At 38.7% G+C, this 15,689-nt stretch overlaps 1 protein-coding gene across 2 annotated transcripts; it reads right to left on the bottom strand.

The window, feature by feature from the left end:
- Positions 1-277: 277 nt before the first annotated feature.
- Positions 278-14,364, bottom strand: FABP12 (fatty acid binding protein 12). 2 transcript variants are annotated; one of them, XM_040995439.1, is made up of 6 exons: positions 14,359-14,364; positions 8,353-8,416; positions 6,096-6,231; positions 3,850-4,022; positions 1,817-1,918; positions 278-402 (listed from the first exon to the last, which is right to left on the bottom strand). In XM_040995439.1, exons 3-6 carry the CDS (start codon positions 6,166-6,168, stop codon positions 352-354), a joined length of 399 nt encoding a protein of 132 aa, XP_040851373.1. In that variant the 5' UTR covers positions 6,169-6,231; positions 8,353-8,416; positions 14,359-14,364; the 3' UTR covers positions 278-351. The 2 variants fall into 2 exon arrangements, with proteins under 2 accessions (XP_040851373.1, XP_040851365.1); XM_040995431.1 differs by lacking the exon at positions 14,359-14,364 and having other exon boundaries at positions 8,353-8,487.
- Between the last annotated feature and the right edge of the window lie 1,325 nt (positions 14,365-15,689).

Below are 15,689 nucleotides of genomic sequence, written 5' to 3'. Positions count from 1 at the left end.
TCTGTAAGTTTGTGTTTCCAATATAAATAAATATATCTTATTTTCAAAAAAAGGAATTACATTCTTTACAAGAATAAGCATAATATGAAAAAGAATAAAACCAACACAAAGTGCTTTGGTGCATGTACTATTCCTATGCTCAACAGGTTGCATGATCCTGGTTTCTCTTCACTAACAATTCTAGGGCTTATTTGATCCCTTCCTGTTTCACAGGGCAACAAAAATTGTTGATGCTTGTGCAAAGAAAGGCTCTCCCCTATTAGCAGTCACGTTTCACATCAGAGTTTTTATTTTGACAGCCTGCGCAGTTTGGATCACAATATGGGAGCGCTTAAGACCTCGAGAGTGCTTTTAAACTCTCTCATACGTCCGAGTGCAAATGACGTTGTTCACAGCGCTTTCCTAGGAGACAAAAGGAGCACAAGCAGTTGAGTATTATTGATAAAAGTATCAGTTAGAATGATATAAACTAAATATTATCCATATATCCATTTCTTGAAACTCTTAGAAAGAGATCTATAGAATCTATGGATCAGACCTATTTGTTAGCTGATTTTGCAATATACATATTCATGGCAAATCAAATACAGAGATACAGAATGAAAAATAGATAAGATTTTTTTCATAAAAAAGAAGAAGATCCTTCACAATGTTCATGGACAATAAATTTCAACATGAGTTTATTTTGGTGCAAATGTTTGTGAAATCTATGCATATAAAGGTCCTTTGTCAGTTCATAGAAAATGCTTATTATGAAAACTGTGTATGGATTACAAAATATTGTTTGCTCCAAAATAAATTTCTTTCTCATTCTATTTTCTTTACACTTTTGAAGTACCATTAATGAAATTATGTACATAAAATGTATAAATATTTATGTGAGAAAGCACAAAGCATTTTTGTTGTCTTACTCTATATATTCAAATACTCTATATTTCATACTCTATATTTTAAATAACAACATTGACTTACATTGATGTAGTGCATAACATTTTCTCAGAAAACCCTTCCATGAGCACCTCCCTTTTATGAAAAATTTTATTAAGACATTGAATTTTTGTTGTCTACATCTTAAAGGTAAGGAATTTAAATCTTGAAAAAATAATTTATCCAAAGTCTTACAAAGTGAATGACAGAGGTGGAAATAAATATCCTTGAGTTTCAGGTCCAGTATGCCATTTATTGTTCATGTGCCATTTACTAACTGGCTATTTATTGAAAAGTTTGTGTGTTTGTTGACCAGTATCATCGTAAAAAGCATTAAAGCAAGCATACTGAGACTTTTCTTTTGACTTCATAAAGAATAAAATATGCTCTTCATTGTAGAAAAGAAAAAATTCCTATTCTAAGAAAGGAGGATAGGTATTTTTATCTCCACAAAAATCTTCTATTTTTCCCTTAAAACTCTTATTGGCTTAACTCACTTTCATTAGGGGGATGGGATTTGGGAGCAGAATCACTGACAGACTTTCCTCTGCTCCGTAACAATGTGAAAGATGATGAAAAACTTCCTTAGGAAAAAGCCACCCCAATCCCTGATCAAATCTTTGTTGCACAGATAGTCTTGCCTTGCTTTTGTCCAATGAGTCCAACCAGTAAGATACACAAATTGTGCACTTTGTAACTTTTCAGTTCCTCCATCCATTCACATTTTTCAGTGTTTAAGATTTTGCCTTTCTCTCTGCTATATGTTTTTCCTTAGTTCTTAACAGAGAAACAGAAAATTTGCATTCATTTGCACTGACGTTGAACAAATTGGGTGCCTTATACCAGATGTTACAGTAGAGGAAAAAACAACAAGAAAGCGCTCACTCACCACCACCATCCTCCCATCCACCAACTTTCTTCTAATGGTGGTCTCCTTGTCTCCCCAGTCCTGAATGTGGATCATGGCATCATTATCCAAGGTTACTGTACTCTGAAAAACAGACAAAAGCAAATTCAGATCAGACTGTCAACATTACACTACAGTTTATTGGGTTCTGATTATTTTCAGTGGTTGTGATCCTTTCAGGTCATTTTAAAAGGGTGTTTTACAATCCTATTTATGGTAAAACTTTGTCAGTAGTGAGGCTCATTGTCTGATTCTGGTAGGAAAAAAAAAACTTACTTACATACCTAAGGTATAACACATTATATTAAAGAGTAGGTGAAGCTTTCTTTTTTATCTTTTAATGTTTAGACAATTTGTTATAGTTTTGTTCAAAGATTCTTAAGTTGGAAGCTTAAAAGCACTTGTGAAGTAAATTCAGATTCTCATTGTAAGAGTTTATTGAAAAAGAAAAGTCTTATTTCCTCTTCCGATTTCCCAACGGTATTGTCCAACGAGGTATTCTGGTCCTTGTTCATTTTACGTTTAGCACATACGTGTTTATAAAGTGTTTTCAGTCAAAATTCTTCCACTTTTTAGCCTATAGGAATCTAAGAGCTCATGTTTATTTAATTGACATCTGATAAATGGTATAATAGGTCCTCCCATTGGGATATCACCCTCTGTGATATCCCAATGGGAGGACCTATTACAATCCTCTTACAATCCTCTGTTAAGTCCCGTTATTCAACCAAGTGACTACTGAGCAACGATGATGGACCAAGGACTGAGTTCTGTGAAACAGACAAGAAATTCTGTTTGGGAAGTGCTTACATTCTGGTATGTGGGAACAGAAAATATACCAATAAAAGCAAACTGTAAGTAAGTGATGTGCACTGATGAGCTACGAATGAACCCTATGTGTGCTGCTTTCAGACTAAGGCAACACTACAGTTCCCAGTGCCTCTGTTCCTGGTAAACCAGCTGCAGGGTGATAGGAAAGCCTTTGTCTTGGGCTGCTGAGAGACTCAGAGGAGCAGATCCCCTATTCCCTACCCCCACTTATCCCCATCGATTCCACTCCAACTCTACACCTATACTGTGAATTACAAGTAAACCCCGATATCTAAAACCAGAGAACCTGTGATTCATCTGTTACAGTGGCATATTTGGTATATAGCAGCCAATGCAAACTATATTAATTGTGATTTATGTGTGACAAACTGCTGCAAAGTGGAAAGAGAGGGCTGGGACTAAGGATTCCCAAGTGGGGTCTGCTAAGCACCCACCCCAGACAGGGGAGCTCCAGGGAATGGAAATTTATTTTACTTGAAAATCAGTTACAGAGAGAGGGGAAGGTATGGAATGAGTAATCTTCCATCTCCTGGTTCACCTCTCCAAATGACTGCCATAGCCAGAGCTGGCCACTCTGATGCCAGAAGCGAGGGACTTTCTCCAGATCTCTCAGGTGGGTACAGAGGCCCAAGACTTTGGGCCATCCTCCGCTGCTTTCCCAGGCCACCACCAGGAAGCTGGATTGCAAATAGAGCAGCCAGTACTCGAACCAGTGCCCATATGGGACACAGGCATCACAAGTGGAAGATAATCATGCCACACCATCACACTGCTCTCCTCAGTTTTACTTTTTAACCTTTAGTAAATGTTTTGTTTTATTTGAAAAGCAGAAAGAGACTTTCCACCTGATGGTTCATTCCCCAAATGCCTACAATTGCCGTTACCAAGCCAGGCTGAAGCCAGCAGCCTGGAGTAAAACTCAAATCTGCTACTTCAATGTCAGAAATTTGAACACCCGAGCCATCAGTCCTACCTCCTTGTAGCTGGAATTGAAGCAGCTCTGGGGCTCAGACCCAGACCTCTAAGTATGGAATATGAAGCACCATTTAGTTGTTGCTCCAAACACTCAACCCTAAATTTAAATTTTTAGGCGAAATTCCATCTAATAAAAGCTTTAGCCATGTGGAAAACATAATTGTGTGCTTACTTGGGATGATTCCTTATTTGCATGTTAGAGAGCTCACCTTGGTTTTACGGCCACCTGGGGTAGTTTCTTCAAACTCTTCTCCCAGTTTAAAGGAGATCTTATTGTTTTTAAAGATGCTTTTGGTTTTTATAGTGATCACATCCCCATCAGTGCTGATTGTCACAGTGGGTTTTGCCAGAGAGCCCAGTTTCCTACTGGCTTTTCCAATTCCTGGAAATCAGATAAAAGAAAGTCTGTTCTTGGCTTCAAAAACTTTATCTGTGTAGCTCTTTGCTAACAAGGAGATTTGTGAATTCAATAGGTGTAATGCTACATGAATTCAAACAGTTAAAGCTATAACTCCAACAATGCATATTAATGAATTATTTTGTATGAGCCTCTAGTTTTGTTTTGTTGCTTTAGTGATCATCCTGATTCGCCAGCCCCGTGTTTGTGTCACTTATTCATCAATTCCTTTGAAAATCTGATTAATGAGAATCATGTCCCCATTTTTAAAATATGCCCATTTACATACAAATAGAATGCTTTAGTCCAAGTTCTTCCAGCTCTTTATATCTTCCTTTACATCCTTACACATATATATTTATAGGATTTCTTTTCTCTATGTAATTTTTGAAAGATCTATTTTTTTGAAAGGCAGATTTACAGATTTGCCATCTACTTGTTCACTCTCCAAATGTCTGTAATGGCCAGAGCTGAGCTTATCCAAAGATAGGAGCCAGGAACTTCTTCTGGGTTTCCATGCAGGGACATGAGGACTTGAGTCATCCTCTGCCACTTTCCAAAGCCACAAACAGGGAGCTGGATTGGAAGTGGAATGGCTAGGACAAGAATTAGCAACTATATGGGATTGCCAGCACTACAGGCAGAGGAACAGACTGCTAAGCCACTAGGACAGCTCCTTTTAAGTAATATTTTTCCTGTGGTAAAAATACATGTGATGTAAGCTTAGTTTTTTAACTATTGTAAGTGAATAATTCACTACCAGTAGGTATATCAAAATATTGTGCAATCATCACCATTGCACATAACATTTGTAATGTATAAATAAATCTATCATCATTCAACTTGATTTTGTCTCTTATCTGAATGTCCTGAAGATCTTCCATGTCATGCATACATGTAAGTATTTTATATCTTCACAACATTCCATGGTATGTATATACCAAAATGGATTGTATCTTTCCTTCATTAATGACCAATTAGTTTGTTTCTATCTTCATTATTGCAACTAATTCTGTGGTATAGATCTTTGCACATACTGCTTGGGGAGAAGTAAGTTAAGCTGTTGCCTATGATACCAGCACCGCATGGGATCCCCAGTTCAAATTCCATCTGCTTCATTCCTGATCCATCTGCCTGCTAAGCCACCTTGGAAAGCAGCTTCTACTAGTCATGTGGGAGACGTGTAGAGTTCTAGGCTCCTGGATTTTGCATGGCCAGGTCCACACAGTTGCGGTCATTTACAGAGCAGGCCCATAGGGAGACAATCTGTCTGTCTGTCTGTCTCTCTCTCTCCTTCAAATAAATAAAACTAATCGTTTTTAAAAGCAAAAAAAAAAAAACCCTCCCTAAGCTTTGAAGAGAATATGCATTATAGAAATGTGCTAATATAGCTCATGGAAATCAGATTATGAAATCTGACGACTGCAAGATTCAAGCAGCTGGCTGGCAATCTCCCCAACTACTCCTGCCCTAACCTCTATGGCCCGTGGATGTTACTCTGTATTATAAAGAGCACTTTGCTGACAGTGAAGGATCTTTAGACAGGGACATTATTCTGGATTATCAGAGTGGACACTAAACAAAGCCACATATTTCTTTCTAAGAGGAACTATAGATGAAGATAACATGAAAGTACAAGCAGAGAATGAAGTACTGTGGCCACATGCCGAGAGATGTCAGCGGCCACCAAAATCTAGAAAACATGATCGAGTCTGAAGATCTGCTAAAGGGTAGAACAAATGTCAGGACAGATAATCGAAGTGATTGTGTCATTTCTAAAATCATCCATTAAAGTCATTTTCTACTTTAGAAGTGATATTTGCATGTTTCATGTATGTAACTTCACAACAAATTACCTGAGGGATGTATCAGTTTGAACCCACTGAACTTCATTGTGATGTTAAATCAATATTGTTTCCGTATGGAAAATTAAGGAATCCAAGATATAATCTTAGTTCACATAGAGCAAGTGCTGTGCTTGTAAAAGCCCTTTTTGTTGTGTTTTATTTCTAGCTTTTTTAAACTACTGACTATGATATTTATGTAACTATGACTCACCCAGTTCTTTCATGTATTCTTGAAAATTTTCACAAGAAACAGATTTCCATGTTCCTTGGAGTTGGTCCACCATCTTGTCTGAGATGAGTTGTTCCCAAAGAAAAGGAGTTTCATATGCATGTGCTGTTGGTGTGCCCTGAAACAATATTGGGATTTGTTTAAATATAGTTCTGGATAAGTAGTGCAACGAGAAATGTCAAGAGAGAAAAAGGAATGTTCTTTTATACGTAGATAAGTGGGGAGGAAGATGGAAACACGGCAGTTTTTAGCAGAACTACTCACAACTTCATAGCACCAATTTAGGAGCAAAACTAGATGTCATTTCTTTCCCCTAAATCTTGTCAGACATACACCAAGAGTGGTCCTGGGTAGTTATGTTTATGCCTTTGGACTCCTAGGTTCCTATTCTCTGTCCCTAAACCAGGGTTGTTCAGAAAAAGTCCATATCCTGGCTGCTTGAAGATCTCACATTCTCACATTTGAAAAATGTGAACCAGAAACCCAAGAATCTTCACAGTTTTTTTGTTTTTTTTTTTTTCCTTTGGCATTTGAAGTAAAATGTTTAGTTGGGTCCCGGACAAATGTTTTCTTCTGTGTGCATACTGAATAAGATTGCAATAGAGAAATAAAAATAAGGAGATTACGTTGCACACTTAGACCACACACACACAAGTTCATTACTGTTACACATGCTAGCTCAGTTTCTCCAAATGTTGGAGTCATGATTGCCACTAGTACACCAAGTATTTCCTTCATAAAGCTTCCTCAATTTATGTTTTCTTCCTTTCAACCTTGACCATAATATTTTCAGGTCCACTGAATTTTGTAAGAAATCAGAATATGGGGAAAAAGAATGTAATAGCAAATACAACAACTAGGAAGATGAAATTTCAGATGCTAAGATAAAGGACAAACATATCCTTATATGTACCAGAACCACTGAGGACATCATTGTTAATTCTTGGTGCTCGATGTGCACACGTTGATACAGAGTTACTTAGAAAACTGAAACTCCTTAGCACTTTAAAAATTCACCTGAAGCAAAAAAGATGTACAGAGTTTTATAATTTCCATTAAAATGCTAAGCTTCCAAATTTCAATATAACCAAAGGCACTTACTCATGTATACAGTCTTTCTGATAATAATTCAATCAACCTTTATGGAACAACTAGTAATGTATAGCTAATATGAGGCTAAACAAATCTGGGTATTCTGTTTAAAATTCCTTATTATAGTTGACAAAAATACTGTGGATTTTTAAATTGATCATAGGTTTCCCAAGTTAAATAATTTAGCCTTGTAATGTTTTCTACATTTAAACGAATGAGTTACAAGTTTATGCTCACTCAGTTTGATAGACATAAAGCTGAAATCAAGAAATGATCCATCATGGAGGGCACTGCAGGTATTAAAATTAGGTTCAGGAGGTCCTCAATCCTAGAATTTTTCATGAAAATGTGCTATGGTGTATGTTGGAAGCACCTTGATTTTCAGCTCAGGAAAATCATTTAATCAGAAATCTCTTCCTCTAAAAGCAGTATTAATCAATCTCTCTTGGTGGGCAGGCTAGACTTGCAAGACCATCATTAGCAGTATGAGGAGAAAAAGCCCACATACAGCTCTGATTGGTCGCTATCGCTCCCTTATTCAGGTGTCAGACCAAAGACTGGTTAACATCCACTGCAGCCTAGCTATTTATTTTGTCTTTGTTCAGTATCCCTTTGACAAATGAATTATTTCTAATTTTCACTAATATATGAGTGTAAAATATCTTTACATGCGATGTCCACTCCCATATACCCTTCTACACTGATCTGTGCTGAATATCTTTGGCTACAGCTTTTCAGATCTTTCCCTTTTAACTGCTGGCCAGCCTATCAGACTATTCACCTCTACCCATGACTGTCCATATGATCCTCTCTCAAGCCACTACTCTGTCCACAAAGAATGACAAGAGTTGTACCACTCTGAACTTTATCCTTGGTGAGTTTTCCGTACAATTATTTCACACTCACCTGTATCACAAGTGTAATAATAATAGTAATAGTAATAATAATAATAATAAAATTGGCCATTTTTGGCTGGTTCCCACACACTGAACTGAGTGACCCACAAACCCACTCGGGCTCTCTGCCCCTGCCCTTTGAGTTGGTCATTTGGCGTTGTCATTGAGTCCTAGGCATAATCTGAGGAAGGAGTGCTGGTACAGCTGCACTGGGTAATACCAGCATCTAGACCACTTCCTCCCACGGTTACCTTTTGATTTCCGGCCTTGCTCAGGATTGACCCAAGATGCAGTTTCGATCTTACGGTGGATGGACTGTTTCTGGGTCTGTCTGGGTCTGTGACTCTGCAGGGTCTGACGGAACTCAGCTCATAATGGGCAGTTCTGAATGCATTGTTACCTGGTATCCCTTTAGTCAAGAATTCTGTGCCAGCTGGGCCCCAGTGGCACACCAGAGACTCTCTCTCAAAAGGCCTATAGGTCCCTGTTTGGAGGGTAGAGCCTTGCTCCAGAACTCCAGAGCTGTATGTTCTGCAACTCCCACTGAAGCTTCCTATATGTATGCTACATTGTGCCTTGTCTTACAACTAACACCTCCAACATTACAGAATTTGCCAGTCAGGCACTTAGTCTAAGCAGCAGGGCTGCTGTACTATAACCCTAACTTCCTGTAGATTTTCTTCCTGCTCAAGCCCTGCCAAAGCAGGGAGTCTTTCATATTATCCAGCTGATGGGATGAAGCATGTTTCTACAAGTACACTCTGCAGCCATCATATATCCTACACATATTTTAGTAGATGAGATAAAATGCAGAAAGTTGATGTCCTGACATACTGTCTTAGTCCCTTTTGTATTTACCTGGGGCTTGACATTGTGAAACAAGTTGAGTTGGCTCACAATTCTGGTGTGGGAAGGCTCCTACTGTATGGCACTGTTGTTGAGTGAGGATCCCTCTGGCTGGGAAGGGACCCTTCTATGTGCAAAAGAGACACACCCAGGAGCAAGGAAGAGCTGAGATGAGAAAGAACAGACTTCTTCATTTATAATTTATTCTCTCCCAGGAAGGAACTCATCCCTTGCTTCAAGAACTAACCCACCAGGTAAGCCTAGCATGAGGGTCTTCCAGTAACATTGTTCCAATCACCTAATTACCTTCTACTGGTCCCTACCTCCTCAATGCTGTTATATTAAGGGTTGAGTTTCCAACACTTAACATGCTTAGGGCACAAACTATACTTGAGCTATCAGAAAGCTTCGTCTTGACTAAGTGGAACCCCTAAAACATTTTTGACAGTGGATTGTCCCCCAAATATGACTAACTTTAATTCACACTCTGGATGGCATGCGCCCTCCCACTCCAATATGCAGGTCACTTCTTGCTCATTGTGTCTGATTATTATGTCATATGTCTAGACAGCACAGATCTTATCCACATCTCCAGTCCTTGAATTCTTCAGATGTGTCAGAACAGTGCTGATTTCTGCCATCTCCGCGTTCACCACCCCCACTTGTAGTATTTTTTGATTCACCATCTTAGCCAGGGGTGGGCAGGAGATAGGAGTTAAGGGGATGAGAAGGTGGGTGTACAAGTTTTATGAACCTCGACTTTGCTCTCATTTTTTAAAAGATTTATTTGTTTTTATTGCAAAGTCAGATTTACAGATTTACATCCAACGATTCACTCTCCAAGTCACAGCAATGGCCAGTGCTGCACTAACCGAAGTCAGGAACTAGGAAGTTCCTCCAGGTCTCCCACATGGGTGCAGGGTCCCAAGGCTTTGGGCCGTCCTCAACTGCTTTCTCAGGCCACATGGATTATTAAAAAGAATTACACCAAAATAGATTTAGTCTCTAATTCCATAGACACAAACTTTTTAAAGTACTTCCATATACTAACTCCAGCTGAGCACTTTACCACATGATCTACCACACCTAAAATGTCTGCTTTCTGCCTCTTCCAACTAAAAATGGCCAACATTGTTGTCCGATGATTTACAACCAGCTTTTTCATTGCCTGCAGTAGGTAACAGCTTTTCTCCTATTTTTTATAATTATGTCATGGATATTCTAACAGAAAATGTAGCACCAGGAGTAAAGTTCTGCTATATAATAAATTCACATGAGAAATAATTATCAGTCAACTGTAGATGAAACTTTTAAGACTTGCTCTGAGGGCTGCAAGACAGAAAGACACAAGAATTAAAAATTAATTGGGGGAGAAAAAGCAGAACAAAGTGAAAAAGACTATCCTGCTGTTTCTATCTTCCAGAGTCCAGTCACAAGCTGCTAATGGTCTTCTAGATCAGAAACAGCCCTGGGGGGTTCTGCAATTCTACCACTTTTCACTCATCTTAGGGGTGTTAAGTCTTCAAGTTTCTCATGCAGTTCTAGTGCAATTTTATTAAAATCACACTTTCAGGGGAAAGAAGGTCTACTTAATAAATTCTTACTTGAGAAATAGGGAAAGAACCCTATAAAACTCATGCACTATGGCAAAGAAACAAGCAAAAAAGTGGCCTAAATATCTGCATGGCTCTCTTCTTGTAATGGATGGGCTTTCCAGGAATAGTGTTAATGGAACGCAGGAGAGAAACCCCTCCTTGGCTATCCTTGGTGTGTCCTTGTTAAGGGCAATAGGAAAGGACTGGCCATTTGGCCATTTTTGAGGCTCAAGATGTTGCTGGGTTGGTTGTAGCATCCCAGTGAATAACGGGGGTGAGCAGAAGACAGGAACCTGGAAGCTAATGTTTGGAATAAGGCACATAGGCAGTTAAGCAAGCAATAACGTAGCATTGCTCCATTTTAGCATTCTTCATACACTTGTTCTACATTTTTCAATCAGATTAGGAGCTGTAGTGGGTTGAATTGTGCCACCCAAAAAGATGTGTTCAAGCCCTGGTCCTCAAGACTTAGAGTTGGCAGTCAGCCAACTCTAAACCTGGATACAATGATGTGGATCGCTGACATCTTTACTATGTTGCAAGTCACCCTGATTTCTGTTATTTAAAACTAACAAATTTGTGGCAATTTGTTGAGGAAAATCTCAGAAAGTAACACAGGGAGAATTTAGTTTTTAAACTATTAGATTCCTTTATGTTTAAAATATGGGGTTTATTTTAGTATATAAAAGTAGCATTGTGGCTAGGCTGGCCTTGTGGCACAGCAGGTTGACAATTTTTAATGTTAGCATTCATTTCTGAATTCTGTTTGAGTCCTAGCTGTTCTACTTCCAATTCACCTACCTGCTAATGTGCCTGGGAAAGCAGAAGAAGATGGGCCAAGTGCTTGGGCCCCTGTCACCCTTGTGGGAGACCTTGATGGAGTTCCAGGCTCCTGGTTTAGGCCTGGCATAGCTCTGAGCATTAAAAACATTGGAGAAGTGAACCAGTGGGTGGAAGATATTTCTCTCTCTTTTCTCCCCATCTTTGCCTCTCTACCTTACAATAAATAAAATAACACTTTAAAACTATGGCATTTAAACTTGTTAGGAGTTACCTTTACTTCACTGGGATTTTTTTAATCACTTCAAGTGATTCATACTAACCGACTTCAAAAAGTGCACATGCAATTGTGTATTGTCTAAATTCTATTTTTTTCCATGAGTCCCTTGAAGTTGAGTTGACCATCATATTCACCAAGGAAAAAGGTAACTTTGGGAAGTAACAACAGTAACCATGGTAAGAGTATAAAAGCTTGAATGACAGTACCAAATACTATAAAGTTATATAAATTATTTTTTTCCTGAATTTCATATAAGAAAACCATTTCCTTTTGTTTTCTTGCCGTAACTCCATTCCTGCTGTTCCCTCTCATCAGTTTTCTTAGGGAATCTTTGGAATCCTACAGCTTCTTGTAGGTGACTATTAAAGGGCTTAGGATTTAGACAATGGAGTGTTGGATGATGCTGGCAAACCACACTATGCTTGTGCTTCTTTGTTTCGGAGTCTCTGAAGTCAGCTCACTCATAGTCTCGGGGTTGAGTACTGGCTTGCTGGTGCATTCTGCTTCCAGGCAGTCATGGGACTCAGACAAATGAAAATAAGAGGCCAGCTTCCTGCAGAGATAAATGAATATTGATTATGAGGTCAGAACCGGAAGGCTCCAGGCCTCTGATTCAGACCCTGCTGGGTTCCCAGGTTCTCACGCCCTGGCTTCCTACACCTGCTGCTTGACTGCTGGCTCTAGGCTTGTAGCCAATGACACTTCCATCAGATTCTCAAAGAGCAGCATAACTACAGTGGTTCCCAGGCATGACCTGCATTTATAAAAATGCCAGTCCCTGTGAGCCACCCTGGAGCTACCTGCTCAGAAACTGCACAAATAGACCTTGGGAATATGTAGTTTTCTTTTGGGCAGTTCTCATTCAAGTCTAAGACCAAAAACTAGAGACAGATGTTCTAGACAGGTGGCTCTCCAAATGTAGTCCTTGGATGTGCCAGCATCTGCATGGCCTGAGAATCTGTGAGAAATGCAGATTCTTGGTACCCACCTCAGGCCTACTGAGTCAAAACTTCCACAGTAACCTGTGTTTTAACAAAGCTTCCAGATAGTTATGATACACGTTCAAGATTGAGACCCAACACCCAAGCTTAGACTCACTTCCAAAGGAAAGATTATGGAAAGGAAAGAGCAGTAACTTCAAAAACCTGTCAGATATTCCTTTAACTGAATGATCAAGTTTAGCACCATAAGTCAACACCAATGTCGCTCACCCCTGGTAGGAAGCGAAGACACTTCACTTCTGTGGTCCCCTTTCTAAAGATCCATCATATAAATTCAATAATTTTTATATCACACTATGAAGACAAATTGAGGGACATCCTATAAAATATTTACATTTTCAAGGTCAAGAGTAATAAGAAAAAGTTCAGACACTGTCACAGGTAGCAGAAAATCGCTAAGGAGATGGAATAACTAAATGCAATGTGATATTGTGGCTGTGACCTTGAACAGAAGGAGACATTGGTATAACACTAAAGAAATGTACATGAAGTTTATAGCTTAACCAATATTATTGGAGTATTGTTCTTTTGACACAGATATACTTTAGTTTCAGATGCTATAAGTGGGATGAAGGATGCATGGAAAGTCTATGTACCGTATTTGCAGCTTTATTTTAAAAGGTAAATTATTGCAAAATTTTTAAACTTTAAGAAATCAATGGAAATAAAATAATAAGATTACAAAATTGCCGTTCACAGTTCAATATCAACTCCCTTGAAGCTTGTTAGCAATGCAAAGGATCACAACCAACCCCACACTTACTGAGTGCATTTCGCAAAAGATGCCTTGGTGAATCGCTTACACATCCTGTAAAATTTGAGAAACCCTGCTCTTTAGAATAAGCCTGGGATTGAGCAATGGCTCAACATTGTCTGGCCTTGAACGTGCTCCAATTTTGGTTACAGAGCACCAGTCTACTTGAGAATCCATGCTCAGTTGCAGACTAATCCTTTTTTTTTTTTATTTCTTTCTTTATTTGAAAGGCAGAGCGACAGAAAAAGGGAGAAAGAAAGTGCTCTTCCATCTGCTGATTTATTCTCCAGATGGCCACAACAGCTAAGGCTGACCACAACATTTATTATAATGTTATAAATGATAAGACGGTTTCTTCCCAAATGATTGAAATCTTGCCTTTGACTCCTCTCTGCCTGGGTCCCTGCTACCTGCCACAGACTTGTCTTCTTGCCTACAGCTAATTAGTATTTTAAGTGCTGCTTTCTAGAAATCTCCTATCATCTTCTCCCGTGTTTCCCATGCTAGTGAATGGTTCACAGAAGGAGGGCCGATCAAAGCCCAGCATCACCATAATCTTCATAAATCCTTGTTGAATATACCTTATATGTAAGCTAGAATTTATTGTTCTAGAAAGTAGGAATAAAGAAAAAAAATCTACCCAGACCCCTATTATCTAAGATAATCACCATTTTTATGTAAGTGAACTCCCTTAAAGTCGCTTTTATTGCACATCTTTTCAACTTAACGATTGGTCTGTATATAATATCAAATATCCAGGGATGGGTGAATGTGTCGAACTTCATGCTTTTCAGAATCGTTTAATTTCAGGTATCTCTGAACATAATTCCTCCTCTGTTACCAACAACCCTGTCATTAATTTCCAAATGGTATTTGCTCATCAACTCCCCTTTGGCTTGAACAGACGCCCAAGCACTAAACCGCTTTTCCTCCTTCTGATTCTTCTCAGTGGAGCCATCGTTATTAGCATAGCGTGAGATGACGTACTCGCTTATGACAACTACTCTGCGTTGCCCAAACTTGCTGAAAAAAACTATCAGATGCAATTGCCTCTGGAATTTCTTCATCCACTTTAGATTTCACAGTTGATGTTAGTACTGCCTAGCCTGGAGCTAATTCGTTTCATAAAGCATACAGGTGCTCACAGAGCCAAGGATGGAACTATTCAGTGTTCTGATGGAGCCTCTTCAGTTACTGGCTATTTCTTTGTAGTTTTTGGACTCAGAACTGTAAAAATGTTATGCTTGAGTAGCCCAAGTTGATGACGATCTCAGAAATCCCATACATGTTATGATACAGTGGTGGATTTTCTTCCTGTGATTGACAGTGAAAGCAACGTTGCCTGCTTTACATGCAAGCTTTTCTTCCACAGCAGCCAGAGGTCGATGCCTCCAGACAGACTCTGCTCCTTTCCCAGCTCTTCTGTCTCCTGAGGTTTTGCAAGTGTTTTAGTCACCGATGCTGCGAAAGATACTACTTTCCAGTCTGTCCTGCTTCAAATGTGGGAAAATTCTCTTATTGGTTCGTCAACAACAAGATCAGGTTTTTGAGATTAATATGTATGTTAATATACCTATATACAATATGATATGTTATATAGTAAAATATCAATTATAATAATATGTTATTATATTATACTAATTATATAATCTATTATTAATATAGTAATGCACACCAATATATTGATTATAATAGTATGTGTTACTATTTTATATCATATATAAATTGATGTATTAATATGTGTTATTTATATGTAAATATATAAAGATTACAGGTGGACAGGTTTGTGAGGTGTGACGTTTTGGCCTAAGTGCATGTTTTCAACTTCCTGCAACTGCAGCCCACTCAGCATGTTGAGAGGGGTGATATTGGTTATCCACTACCTATCTGCCCTTGTAACCTGATAGGAGGATCTTCTCCCATCTAGAGTCCTTTCATGACTCCAACAGGCATGGAATCTCATGAACTCCTCCCTATGCCCTCTCACCAGGATGGTTCTGCATAATGAAACAACTGGAATATGGTTAACTTAAGGAGATTACCCTAGATATTGGACTATAGGTAATTATTTCTTCCTACTTTCTAGTAGTTCTCAATTTATCTCAAATTGTTATGTCATCAGAGGAATAAGTTATTTCTTAAATAATAAAGTAGATTTAACAAGGATTTTTTTTAAGCTGATGGTGTGGTAGGAGTTCAGATCAGAGATTATTGTAAAGTATCTTGCCACTGATGGCATCCAGCAGGAAAGAGGGCACAGAAAAAGTAGCTTTATAAAGAAAAACATGAACATGAAACAGGCTGAATAGTCCATTTACAGCACCTAGTAGGA

Source organism: Ochotona curzoniae, unplaced genomic scaffold (assembly GCF_017591425.1).
Source record: "Ochotona curzoniae isolate NIBS_2020 unplaced genomic scaffold, NIBS_Ocur_1.0 contig_1071, whole genome shotgun sequence".
NCBI lineage: Eukaryota > Metazoa > Chordata > Mammalia > Lagomorpha > Ochotonidae > Ochotona > Ochotona curzoniae.
The sequence above is the reverse complement of the archived record's forward strand: the minus strand, read 5'-3'. Positions and strand labels throughout refer to the sequence as shown.

What these genes read in the sequence shown, in the direction of transcription:
- FABP12 (XM_040995439.1), bottom strand. Translation starts at nt 6,168, where the DNA reads ATGGTGGACCAACTCCAAGGAACATGGAAATCTGTTTCTTGTGAAAAT. An exon ending in CAGGTGGCCGTAAAACCAAG is followed by an intron (nt 1,919 to 3,849) that starts GTGAGCTCTCTA and finishes TCTGTTTTTCAG; the next exon opens with AGTACAGTAACCTTGGATAA. An exon ending in TGGATGGGAGGATGGTGGTG is followed by an intron (nt 403 to 1,816) that starts GTGAGTGAGCGC and finishes TTTGTCTCCTAG; the next exon opens with GAAAGCGCTGTGAACAACGT.